The following is a 13,144-nucleotide window of genomic DNA, read 5'->3' on the forward strand; positions in this document are numbered from 1 at the left end:
GTTGAGATCCAGCTGGGGAATGAGACAGGAGTCAGACTGATGATGGTCCAGTTATCAGCTCTGGTACTGACAGAGCTGATCGGAGTGCATGTTTTAGATTTGTGACCAGATGGGCTTCATACACTCACCTTTCCAGTCGCAGGCTGGTGTGGCCAACCCAGGCTTCCCATAGGAGTAGGAAGAGAAAATCTGCCATTGAGGCCAGCCCTTTCCAAAAATGATCCCTTACGCAGCTGAGTCTTTGTTCAAGCCTTACTGATGAGATAGGTCTATTTCTCCCAAGGGAAGACCCTTGTAGATAAGGGACTGGAGCCATGGGCCACATGGCTTCCTTGCATATGTGTCCTCCTTTGCAATAGAAGCTCCCTCCCTCTGAGGGGAACCCAAAGTACCGGGGATCAGCTCCCCAGGGAAAGCTTGTGACCACTAGTATCCCAATCATGGTACAGTTTACTATGGTTCAAAACTTCTGACATTGAGAGTTTAATTCTGGCATTGGGTATTCCATCAAAATAGAACAATCTTAATCCTTCTTCGACTGAACTCTACCTCTGAAGCTAATAATACACTATATGTTAACTAATTGCATTTAAATAATAAATAAATAATAAATAAATAAATAAAAATCCTTCGGAGGACAACACCTGTCTACCAGCTGAGACTTATCTTCTAAGATTTGGATTACACGTTCTTGGTTTTGTGTCTTTTGCAGTTTATATATGTTTGTTTATTCTTAGCAGGGTCTGAAAATCTACTTAATGCTTTGCCAGGTAATGATTTTTGATGTTTTAATATATTTTAAAGGTGTTATAATGTTGTGTTCCAGTCCTTGGAGGAAATACAAAAAGCAGATGTGAGTCCAAGAGTGGTTTGCTGTTCTTCACGTGCCGTTCTTACACCTCCTTTATTTTCCAGGGGTCAAACTATACTAAGGGCGATGCCGTAACAGGCTGCTCTGCTCTCTTTACCTAATTTTATTCATGAGGAAACTATAGGAAGAAAGCATTTTAGTTCTTTTTTTAAAACGATTTTATTTAATTATTAGAGAGAGAGAGCGAGAGCACAAGCCGGGAATGGAGAAGGGGGAGAGGGACAAACAGACTCCACACTGAGTGGGAAACCTGATGTGGGGCTCGATCCCAGGACCCTGAGGTCATGACCTGAGCCAAAGTCAGAGGCTTAACCTACTCAGTCACCCAGGTGCCCCAGCATTTTACTTCTTGATATATTTCCAAAAACTTGAATTGATAACCAGAAATGTTAATCAAAAATGGTTTCATCATGGCTGATAATTTCTCCTTTCTGTTAGAGTTGAATACTACTTGGTTATATTTAACTGTTTTCCTGCCATTTTGGCAAGATCATTATGAAGTGTTCTGGAAATAAAAGGAATAAAAAAATGCATTTGTTTTTGTGGCATAAGAGCTTTTCTCAAAGTCAGCAAAATTATTTTTCATTTGGTTACTGAAAGATAAAATAATAAATATAAAATGCATTTATTCCTTTTTGTACTTTACTTGGTTTTACATTCTTTCCAATAAGGAAAAGAAGACTGTGCCATTTATTTTTGAAAAATGAACAGTAATGTTGATTCTTAGTGTTCAAAATGCGTATTTATTTTCTTGCTGCTTTGGAAGGTGGATGATGAATGCAAGACTTTTAAACCAGCGGGTGTATATAGAATTTACGTCATAGTTAGAATTTGAGCATTTATAACATGGCACTTTCCTGACTATTGTTACTGCTTCCTATTGCAATTTAGGTTCTCAAACGTTCCGCTCTTCTAATTTATTCCTAATCTCAACTTGATGTAAATATTTTCCTGTCTTTTCATGAATCAGTTGAATGTCTTTAGATTGCTTCCCTAAATTGTACCCAGGGGCACCAAGCTTGGTTTGTACAAGGTGGCCCTATGTACATAAACTCTAATTCCTTTGCTGATTCTTCCCTGAAGAACAGACACTCTCAGTTTGAGTGTGAAGTCATAATTTTTGGGTGGAATCTTCTTGTACTGTGCTGACTTTTCCTCCTGTTTTTTCAGCTCCTTATGAAGCTAGACAGCCCCTTGTCCAGCCTGAAGGACCCTCGTCGGGGGCCCCTGGAGCCAAGCCCCCTCGGCATCAGGCTTCCCTTATTCGGGTAAGTGACGTTTTGGGGTTATGCTAGTGGGAGACTTGTGGGACAGGACACGACTTTCTGTCGGGCCCTCTTTTTTTAAAGTTCTACCCCCAATATGGGGCTTAAACTCATGACCCTAAGATCAAGAGTCTCATGACCCTCTGACTGAGCCAGCCAGATGCCCCTGTTCTCCTACATCTTTTTTGTAAGATGTGTTTCTACCCTTTCTCAGTGTCTCTAGACTAATCCAAGCTGGTTTTTGGTCTTTAGTCTAAAATGCCTTTCCACTTACATCATTAGTCTCCTTTTTCAGGAGGAGTGCTTTATTTTTTCCCAAAACAGCCTATGTTATTTCTGTCTTACTCTTTATTATTATTCATTCAGTGGATACTTAACTGTTGCCCTTTGTTTGGTGCCTCCAGTTACATTGGAAGATTTTGGAAGGCAGAGGTAGTTCTTCCGCATTCTGTTTTAGTGCCTAGTCTATGCTGTTTGGAGAATGATTATTTTACATGTGGCAGCAACTGCTGTTTCTTATATGGAATAGATATAAAAGGAATATTATGACAGAAGAACACGAGATGTCTCCATTTCTCCTAGTTTATAAGATGTCAGCTCCCCTTTCTCCAGTGTTTTCTTTTGGATAAAGAACTCTTATTATTTTCATGTCTGCAACTGTTTTCTTGTGTAGTATCTCTTGAGTCCTGTGCTGGGGACGTCATAGTCTCAAAAAAGGGTGTGTGCTTGCTGGTGTGTATGTGTTTGCATGAGAGGAATTATGAAAAAAACTGGGTGTACTGTTTGACCCTAAAGGCAAGAGGAAGTTGGGTAGTCTGTGTGACATTTCGGTTATCCAACTTGGGAAGAAGGATCACTTGTGCACAGGCAGTTCTACTCAGAATAGAAGGGTAGTGTCAGATATTCCCCTAAAGAATTGGTTTGCTAAACCGAGGGTTGCTAGGGGATGGCAAGGGTAGGCAGAGGGTGGTTGGGTTATGGACACTGGGGAGGGTGTATGCTATGGTGAGTGCTGTGAAATGTGTAAGCCTGATGATTCACAGACCTGTACCCCTGGGGCAAATAATACATTATATGTTAATAAAAATAATTAATTAAAAAAAGAATTGGCTTGCTAGTCTCAAACAGAATAGACAAAGGCTAAGGACGATCGTGTTCGCTGACTACCCTCTGGGAATAGGGCAATCTGTAAGGCCCATAACCATGTTATGGAAAGAACTTTATCTTCTAAGGTGGTAGTCTGTGTACAAAGAACTTTCTTAAGGATAATAATGTAGCCATACGCTGTATATTTATATTTAATGCTTCCTACAACTGTAAGATCTAGGAACTCTTTTATCCACTAGTGTATATGAGTTAACTGTGGCCAAGAGAGGTTAGGTAATGGGTCAAAGTTTTATTCATAACTAATAAATGGCAGAACTGGTCCTTGTAATAATGACAGTAGTTGAAATGCACATAAGCTACCAGCACCATAGAAGTCCCAGCGATGCCCCCCTTTCTTCACATTGACATACTTGTTTATAATACTGGCTGGTAGTAACCCCTTTGAAATGCTCCAGCAGCACCTTTAGGGGTGAAATCCCACATCAGTATCTGGCTTGGCAGCTCTTCCAGTTTGCCATGAGCTGCTTCTGCTTCATTGGTATGGATGAAGCCATCTTGGAGTCCTGGGAGTCTGCTGTGTTATCCCATTTATTAGATGACAAAACCTGAGGTTTAAAGACCTTATTTAATTTGCCCAGAGTCACAGCTAGGAAGAGATAGGGCTGGAGTTCAAACACAGGACATGTTTTCTTAGTCTGGCTCAGGAACCAGATAGATGGTGATATCATCTGGTAAGCTAAGAAGCCCTAGATGAAAAATTGGCATTGAGAGTATGAGGGAAAGATCATGAGTTCAGTGTTGGATGTTGGGATTTGAGCTTTTGGGATAGCCAAGAGGAAGTGTCAAAGAGATGGTGGGGAATATGGCTCTGGAGCTTTGGGGAGAGCCAGAGCTGGACATCAGTATTTGGCAGTTGGTGGCCATTAGAAGGACTTATGGTATAGTGCAGAAAAAAACAGATGGGTTCTTGCCCACATCTGAACAAACTGTGTGACCTTTGGCAAGTTTCTTCTCTTTTCTGTAACATGAATGACTTGGAATGGACTTAACAGTCTATTAGAATAATCTGCAGTAGTCTGACTCCCTTAATGTTTGCTTGAGGTCAGTGAAAGCCCTGCCCCTGCCCTCTCCTGATTGGAGAATTGCCTTCTGTTGAAGATGAGAACAAGGGGCCTTCGTTGGGACAGCAGTTCATGGTTTTCATGGCTGATGAGTTTTTCTTGCTTTTGTTTCTAGGTTTCCTTCCTATGCCTATCGACTTGGTTTGCTTGAACTCCCATTTCCCAGAAAGGAAAATGCCAACCTGAATTAGTCATGTAGATGATGGGATCTAAAGAAAAGGTTTTTTGTGCTAGGGGATCAATATGGATTGGGCCTGGTGGTAGGCTAGGCTGGGGTAACTCATTCTTCTCGCATTGCCACGTTAACGTGCTGTTGGCAACCTTGCTCTCTTCTAGCTTCCTCTGTGGCCTTGTATTCAAGTTGTTCCTCATGATTAAAAGGGAGGTGGCCTCTGAGTACTTGGGGCGGTTATTCAGGACGCTGGGCCAGTGCTGTTGCAGCTCATGAACTTGACATTTTGGAGATGCTTATGCCAGATTCAGCACCCAGATATTGGCATGAATAATTTTTTTTGCCTAACATTTTAGGAATTTCAGGGTTTTTTGTTGTTGTTCAGGGTTGGAAGTTTTTTCCCTTGAAATTTCAGATGCTGAGCATATCTTATATCAGTGGATGGTTGACAGTGATTTGTAAAGAAATACTAAGTCTTCAGGGCGCCTGGGTGGCTTAGTTGGTTAAGTGTCTGCCTTCACCTCGGGTCATGATCTCAGGGTCTTGGGATTGAACCCCAAATCCAGCTTCCTGCTCAGTGGGGTGCCTGCTTCTCCCTCTCCCTCTGCCACTCCTTCTCCCTCTGCTCCTCCCCCCTGCTCATGCTCTCTTTCTCTCTCAAAATGTTCAAATGAATGAATGTGTGTGTGTGTGTGTGTGTGTGTGTGTTAGAAATACTAAGTCTTCTTTCCTGATTCATCTTTTTATCATGTGTTTATAGGTCATTTTGTGGTTTACTTTTCACAAATTATCTTAACCATCGACATTTGTGATTTGCTCATGTGGGATTTAGAATTGTCCCTTTTGTTCCCACTCTACTCCACTGCCTCTGCTTTTGCGGTGGCTGCCAGAAACTACCTTGGGTTAAGCCCTTGTTTTATTGACCCCTTTTGCCACTGACCACCTTCTTGACATGCTCTCATTGTTTGGTGTCCATGATGCCATCCTCTCCTGCTTTTCTTCTTGCTTCTGTGACTGCCTCTTCCTTATCTTCTTTTTCCATTCTCCTTCTTCGATCAGCACCTCACGTGCTGGTGATGCCTGGTCTGCTTCTTACTCTGTTCCTCTTTAGCTGTACGGAAGCTTATGACCACATATCTCCATCTGCCAGACATCCTCACTCAGATGTCCCACTGTGAGTTTAAACTGACATGTCTTTCCCACAAAGCCAGCTTTCGCCCTTCCATTCCTGGCTGCATCCACCTATCCGCATGGGCCAGAATGCTGGTCTCTATATTTGGCTCGTCTCTTGGCTCTTCTGCCCACTTAGTTGCCAGGTCCTTGCCATTTTACTTTCTAAATGCCTCTCTTACCTGTCCGTTATTCTGTATTTCTTTGGTTCAGACCATCCTGTTCTGTGACTGAATCTATTCTATTTGCCTCTAACTCTTTTTCCTTGCTTCCCCTCTTGCCCTCTTCAAATCTTAAAAGTACATATTTAATCACGTTATTCCCTTGACTGAGACCTGTCACTCCCTGCCTACTGTTACCTTTGTATCACCTGTGTTCCTGAACAGGGCTCTCAGGGCCCTGGTGTTCGCCCCTGCTTAATGCCTTTTCAGCCACAGTAGTACACTTCTCTCCCTCAATACTCTTGGCCACACAGAGCTACTGTTGTTTCTCCGATGGTCAGTGTTCTCTGTGTGGGATCCTTATTCTCCATCCTGGATTTTGCCTTCCTTGTTTTCTCCTTTGTCTTAATTCATGTATGCTTTTGTTTTCTATTGATAACATTAAGTTTGAGAACTTAAACTTCTTGTACTTCTTGTATATGTGAAGTTTCCATTTTATCATTCTTTTTTTTTTTAAAGGTTTTATTTATTTATTTGACAGACAGAGATCACAAGTAGGCAGAGAGGCAGGCAGAGAGGGAGGAGGAAGCAGGCTCCCTGCCGAGCAGAGAGCCCAATGCAGGACTTGATCCCAGGACCCTGAGATCATGACCTGAGCCGAAGGCAGAGGCTTAACCCACTGAGCCACCCAGGCGCCCCCATTTTATCATTCTTAAAAAATGGTTGGTAACTTCTCTCATTTATCTGTAAGCTCAGCTAGAGGATGGGCATTCAGTCTTTATTGGTTTCACATTCCAGAGGCATCTGGTGTTGTCTGTTTATTTTATACCATTCCAGGAGTATATTGTGCACATATAAACAAATACAGGTATTCATATATATTTGTGTATACATATATGTATACACACACACATATAAAAATGTATGCAATATATTTTTACATAACTTGAGGAAGACAGGCTTGGGCAAATGCAATATCCTTCCAGGCAGATCTCAGTAGGAAAAAAATTATCTTTTATTTGAAATCAAAACATACTCACTTTTTGCACTCTAAATATACATGTTGTGATATTTTCTTCTCTTTCTGGAGGGGTGAACTTAACAGCCTTCTGGGGTAAATTCTCAATACTCGCTTGTCTTTATTACTTCAAAGACAAAAAACTGATAAACAGAATTTAGAGAACTTCATCACTCTGCCATTTTACTTGGGGGTGTTGCCTATATTTGTGGCGGCAGTTTTCTACTGACTAGGCAGACATTGTTAGACATTGCTGTCTAGTCACTATATTAATATAAAAGTCTGTGACTTGAAAAACATTTATTTAAATTAGTTGTCTCCTCCCCCCCATTCTTGCTCAAGTTCAATTTTTTACCATGCCTCCCAATCCCACCCTGGACTTAATTGTAGGTACTCATGGCCAGAAGCAGATTCTCTCTCTCCTTGCCTCCCTTTGGAACTTTCTAAATAGGAAAGAAGTGTGTAAAGGTTGGTAAAAGACAAATATCCCAAGGTTCTGTCAGAGTGCTGTTGGCGTAAGTCAGAAGGGAATGGATAGTCACTGTGAGTAAGTTGTTCATTGTAGGCGTTTTGATGAGAACAGGAAGAACCAGACTTTCTGGGAGGCTGCCGCTGCGTTGGGAAGACTTTTTATGGTGTGAAAGGTATCTTATGAATGGATGGGACTATCATGTTGTGGGGTAAGGGCAGCAGACAGTAGAAGCTGTGGCTGGAAGACTGGGGTGGGATTGAATGAGGTGGCTTAGAGGTGAGTTGTGAGCAAATCCGTGCTCTGAGTGTGGAGAAGAAAGAAGCAGGTCACCAAGTGGGGCCTACTCAGTACTGTCTAAGCCACTCTGCTTCTCTTACCTGGTCCTCAGCCCCGAGGAATGGCCTGTTGGCAGGTCGGGCCCAAGGGGGGCTCTTTCATGGTCATTTGGCCTGGGTGGGGGCTGTTTTTGTGGTTGTTTTGTTTTCTTTGAGTGGAGCCTCAGGCATTTTTTTCCTTGATTATTTTGGTATCTTTCCTGCTCTCTCCTTATCTGAGAGCTGTGACCTTGCCCTCTGCGAAGTGCTCCTGGGCGTACCTCAGCATGACGTCACTCCACATTCAGTTCTGCACCCCCCCCCCCCTTTTTTTACTCCACATCTTGCAGTCAAACCAGTGGGCTAATGAGCCACTGAAGAAACCGTCGGGGATGTTCTCCTGAGGGGCTGGAGCTCTGCAACCACCTAATCCATGCTCACCCTCTCTCCTTGGTCGCCGAGAGAGTGCGCTGAGGTGCTGCTGGCTTGTTGCAGATTATACAGTAAATGCCACACTGCTGTTTTTTCGTTTTGGGGTTTTTTTCTTTTGGATCATGGGTTGTGAACTTTGAAATACTCTTGTTCTTGAGAGCAATTAAAAATTTAAAAAATATGTCAGAAATTAAAAAGATACAAAAGGATGCAGAATGAAAAGTATCCCTGCTGTCCCCACCGCTGGCCATCCAGTTCCGCATCCTAGAGACAGCTAATATGACACATTTCTTTTGTATCATTCTAGGACTATTTTATGCATATACAAGTGAATATAGGTATTCTTATATGTAATTATATATAATAGGTGCAAAACATAGTTCCACATTTTTATACATATGGTAGCATACTATGTACATCTGTTATGCACTTGCATATTTTAGGTAGCAATAAACTTTAACCGCATTCTATAGCAGTCCTCATCTTTTGGCTTTTTTCAAATGCGTGGCATTTTGTTGTGTGCATCTTCCATAAATCATTTATGGCTCAGCTCCTTCTGATCAGCATCTGGAAACTTGGAATCAGAGCGTTGCTTGCATATGTGTGTGTGTGTGTACATACACACACACAGCGCATGCACCAGTTCTTAGAAATGGAATAATTGGATGAAATGTCTACATATTTTTGTTTTGTTTTATTTTTTTTTAATTTTATTTACTTATTTGCGAGAGACAGATAGCGAGAGAGAGCATGAGCAGGGAGGAGAGGGAGAAGTAGGCTCCCCACTGAGAAGGGAGCCTTATGTGGGGCTTGATCCCAGGACCCTGGAATCATGATGTGAGCTGAAGGCAGACACTTAACCGACTGAGGCACCCAGGCGCTCCTACACATTTTTTTTTTTTGATAGAGATCTTCAAATTGGAGACTACCAATTCACACATTCACCAACGATGTATGGAAGTGTTTATTTTCCCATACCTGAGCTAACACAATGTGCTAAAAAACTTGCACATCTTTGCCAATCTGATAGGTGAAAAATGTTATCTCAGTGTAGTTTTTTTTTTTTTTAAGATTATTTATTTATTTATTTGACATAGAGAGAGAGAGAGAGATAGAGGGTACAAGCAGGGAGAGTGGCGGGCAGAGGGAGAAGGAGAAGCAGGCTCCCCGCTGAGCAACGAGCCTGATGCGGGGCTCCATCCCAGAACCCAGGGATCAGCACCTGAGCTGAAGGCAGACATTTAACCAACTGAGCCATCCAGGTGCCCCTATCTAAGTGTAGTTTTACTTAACATTTCTCTTTATTTTTAATTTTTAAGTTTTTAAAAGATTTTATTTATTTATTTGAGAGAGAGCAGGGGCAGAGGGAGAGGGAGAAGCAGGCCCCCCCGCTGAGCAGGGAGCCTGACATGGGGCTCAGTCCCAGGACTCTGGGATCATGTCTTGAGCCCAACAGACTGAGCCACCCAGGTGCCCCAACATTTCTCTTTATCAGTGAAGTGTAGTATAGCCTATGCCCCTTTTAAGAGTTATCAGTGTTTTTTTTTTTTTTTTTTTTAACTGGCTTGTCATTCCTGCCAGTGTGAAACCAGAAGCTGGTGTCTCTTTTCCCTTGGAGGAGCGAGAGGCTGTATATAGAAAATTGCTCCTTGTGTGCTTGAGAGGAGGTCCTGAGCACCTAGGGCCCTTGTAGGAGGTTAGGGACCCCAGCCTCTCTTGGTTCTGGAGCGCCCTAGGCCCTCTGGCAACAGGAAATTCTTATTTATACTTTTAGGGCAGAAAGTTGAATTACTTAGTTTATGGGTAGAGATTAGGGCTAGGAAAATCTTCTGTTGTTAGGGATAGTGAATGTTAATATACAGTGTGTGTGTTGACCTCTTGGCATTGCTAAATTCTCTTCCTCTGACTGAAATAGAAGGGGGTGCGGGAAGGAGGAGGAGGAGAAGGAAGAGGGCGGGAAGGAGTATATGTGCGTTTGTCTTTGTGTGTAACAGGAAGAGCTGATTTGATCAATTTTATAGGAATGCATATGCCTTGTTCTTGACATCTTGTTTTACCAGATTGACTCCGCGCGTTTGATTTCAAACCTTAGCTGGAGTTTTACCATCTCTTTAAGGAGTAAAAAAGGTTGATATGTTCTACTTCACTGAGTGTACGACCTAGGACTCACAGATACCCGATGAGTCACTATTACCACAAAAGAGGTCCTGTTTTTCATCACATTAAGCCTCTTTCCTACTTACTTCCTTCACCTACTTCTTTTCCCCTTATTTTTGAAACATTTTATTTCAATTGATACTGAAATTAACTTTTTTTGTAGCCTAATTTTTTTAAGATTGGTCTCTTATTATCTTCTTCAGGTGCTTACCATGTACTTATGCTTCTTAGCAATTAATGTGGTGGTAGTTGCTTGGTTTCTTTGTTGGGAGGCATTTCTACAATGAAAAATGTTTCGTGTTACAGGATGAGAATAGTAAAGAGATACTGGATCGTTGAGAGATGTGATTCCAGGATATAAGAACAGGGCACCTGGCGTTGAAACTGAAGGATTTTTATGGGAAAAGGAAAATTCAGTAATATTAGGATTCATTGGGGTGCTGCCTTAAGGCCTTATCGAATCCGTGCTTGGAGACAGTAGGGTGAAGGGAGGGTAAAAATGGTGGATCTGGTACACATGAGAAGTCTAGCTTCCCTGTAGTTCTTCATAGGTCATTAGACTACTGATGAAAGCAAATGAGCTCATTTTATTTGTGGGGTCAGCTCTGCTTTTACCCACAGTTGTGGGCATTATGGTGTCCAGAGCTTTTCTTGATAGTAGCTAGGGCCCACATTGATATGGTAGATAGGAGCCCCTCTGATTTATTCTCTCAATTGTAAACACCCAGTTGAACTCCTGGTCCCAAATAGTACTATTTAAAGCTGGAAAAAGAGAGTGTGTGTTTGTTTCTGGCGTATTCTCCAGGACCCCTTAGTCTCAGTTCGTTGGTATATATATTTGGGTGTAAATATGGAAGGTTCCTTTATAGCAGCACCATTTCAGCTCCTGGGCCCATTGGTGGTATGCCCCCTGGTCTCAGGTGAACAGGTGTCATGCCTTTAGTTGCCTATCCCAGTGAGAGTCTCTGCCAAGTGAGTGCTTATTTGATCCTGGTGCTGTGCTTGTCCCTTAACTTGTGGGTGTCCTTTCAATTCTCCCAACAGTCTTGGAAGGTAGACTTCTTGCAAGATTATGTCCCGTACTCGTTCACTCTGGAGTCCTAAGGGGCTTCTGGGGGTCTGGCACCATGCCAGAAGTACCCTGAGGACTACAGACATGGTCCCTGCTCTCAGGGAACTTGCTGTCAAGTGGGCAGATGGATGTGATCAGAAGGTCCCACCTCTGCGTGTATAATGGAAAACTGACAGTTGCCCTAATGACAAGAGAGGATTTCCATGGCATGTGACAGAGAAATCCCACCTAGGGCTAGAAAGTGAGGGAAGGCTTCCCTGAAGAGATGCTGCTTGAGCTGAGCTGCACAGGATGAGTAGGAGGTAACCGGGCAAAGGGAGGATGATGCTGGGAGGTGAGGAGAGGGGTGTCTGGCTGAGCGGGAAGAGTCTAGACTAAGGGTGTGCATTGGCCAGGGCTTTACTGTGGATGGCAGAATCTACTCCGGCTAGCTACCCAAATAGGGATTTCTGATAAGGGGGTGGCAGGTCTACCAGGTCTTCGGAAGGGCTGAAGATTGTGACTGTCTTCTGGGCTTGCGGGAACAGTTCCCCAAACCACACAGCAGGGCTGGACGGCTGGAGGGCTGAGGGAGCTTTGCCTTTGCCGCAGTCAGGTAGCTACAGAGCTGGGCTGCTGTCACCATCGCTTTCAGCGGCCGCTCCACACTCTATATGACCCAGGCCTGCCAAGTGAATGTTTTGTTCCCTGCCTCTTTTACCACGTGACTTGTTTTGAACCAGCCTTTCGTGGGCATGTTTAGGGGAACCTAAGTTCCATGTGGAATTCTAGCAGCAGAGGTATTTGGATAAGGTGCTTTTACTTAGCCAGCGTCTGCAGTGCAGAGTGATGCTAGGAGGCACTGGTGTGGGTACTGGGTGAGCCAGTACACCATGTGTGGCGCACACAGAGGAGACACAGTCCAAGACCTGAAAGAAGGCCAGTGTGGCCAGAGCCCAGAGTGGGCGGGAGACGAAGCTGGAGAGGTAGACAGAGCCCTGTGGGCCATGGCACTGCCTTTAGGTGGGGAACTGATAGCTCAGAAGTTAGGTGGCCCAGGCAACCATCCCAGACCTGAGCCCAGATCTCTCCGCCTCCAGAATCTGCATTCTTTTTGCACCTCCAGTCTGTAGCCTCATTGTCTAAAGCATTACTCGAATTCAGCCCCAGATCTTGAGTGTTAAGGGGAGGGCATAGTGAAGGAGGTTAAGGGCACCTTGACCTAACTGGCAAGGATTGGGGTGGGCATGTTAGTGCAGTGGTACTGGAAGTCCGCAGCCTCATCGAAATCTCTCCTACTGCTGACTTCTCACTTTCTCCTGGACTTCTCCAAGCAGATAGCAGAATCGCAAGGGAAAGTGCCCTCTGGAGTAGCAGATCTTGGCTCCCGATGGAAGAGTTGGAGATAGTGATTTTTCATAGGCATTTCTTAAGTTAATCAAAATAGTGTTAGTGCCACATACTAAAATAGCAGTGAAATGATTGAATACCTGTATTGTATGGCTGTCTACAGGATTCTTTCTGATGTGAGAACATGCCAGATGTTTATAGGTGTGTGAGAAATCAGATGGTGCTCTGTATAATTTAGTAGTTTATTGGCCAAAGTCTACGACTAAACTAGATAATGGGAGGGATGTATAAGTATAGGTTTTTCATATCCTGTATGCATATCTGCAGTCTGCAAAATAGCTGCATTGATTTTGGCATTGAAGTGACGGTATTCCTATTTTCTTTTCATCATGGTGAGTTCACTCTTTAATCCCCATCACCTATTTCACCACCCCCCCACCCCCGCCGGTAACCATCAGTTTGTTCTTTATAGTTAAGAGTCTG

The 13,144-nt window shown here is 43.3% G+C and overlaps 1 protein-coding gene across 4 annotated transcripts in view; it reads left to right on the forward strand.

Annotated features, from left to right (window-relative positions):
- REPS2 (RALBP1 associated Eps domain containing 2) overlaps nucleotides 1-13,144 on the forward strand; it is a gene marked incomplete at its 5' end in the record, with an annotated part of 221,628 nt that overhangs the window by 78,260 nt on the left and 130,224 nt on the right. For all 4 annotated transcript variants that reach the window (XM_080794989.1, XM_080794991.1, XM_080794990.1 and 1 more), the window contains one exon: nucleotides 2,042-2,139. In XM_080794989.1, the coding sequence (XP_080651115.1) occupies nucleotides 2,042-2,139 (98 nt within the window). The remainder of the gene's footprint in view (nucleotides 1-2,041; nucleotides 2,140-13,144) is intronic.

The sequence above is a fragment of the Martes martes genome, assembly GCF_963455335.1.
Source record: "Martes martes genome assembly, chromosome: X".
Classification (NCBI taxonomy): Eukaryota; Metazoa; Chordata; class Mammalia; order Carnivora; family Mustelidae; genus Martes; species Martes martes.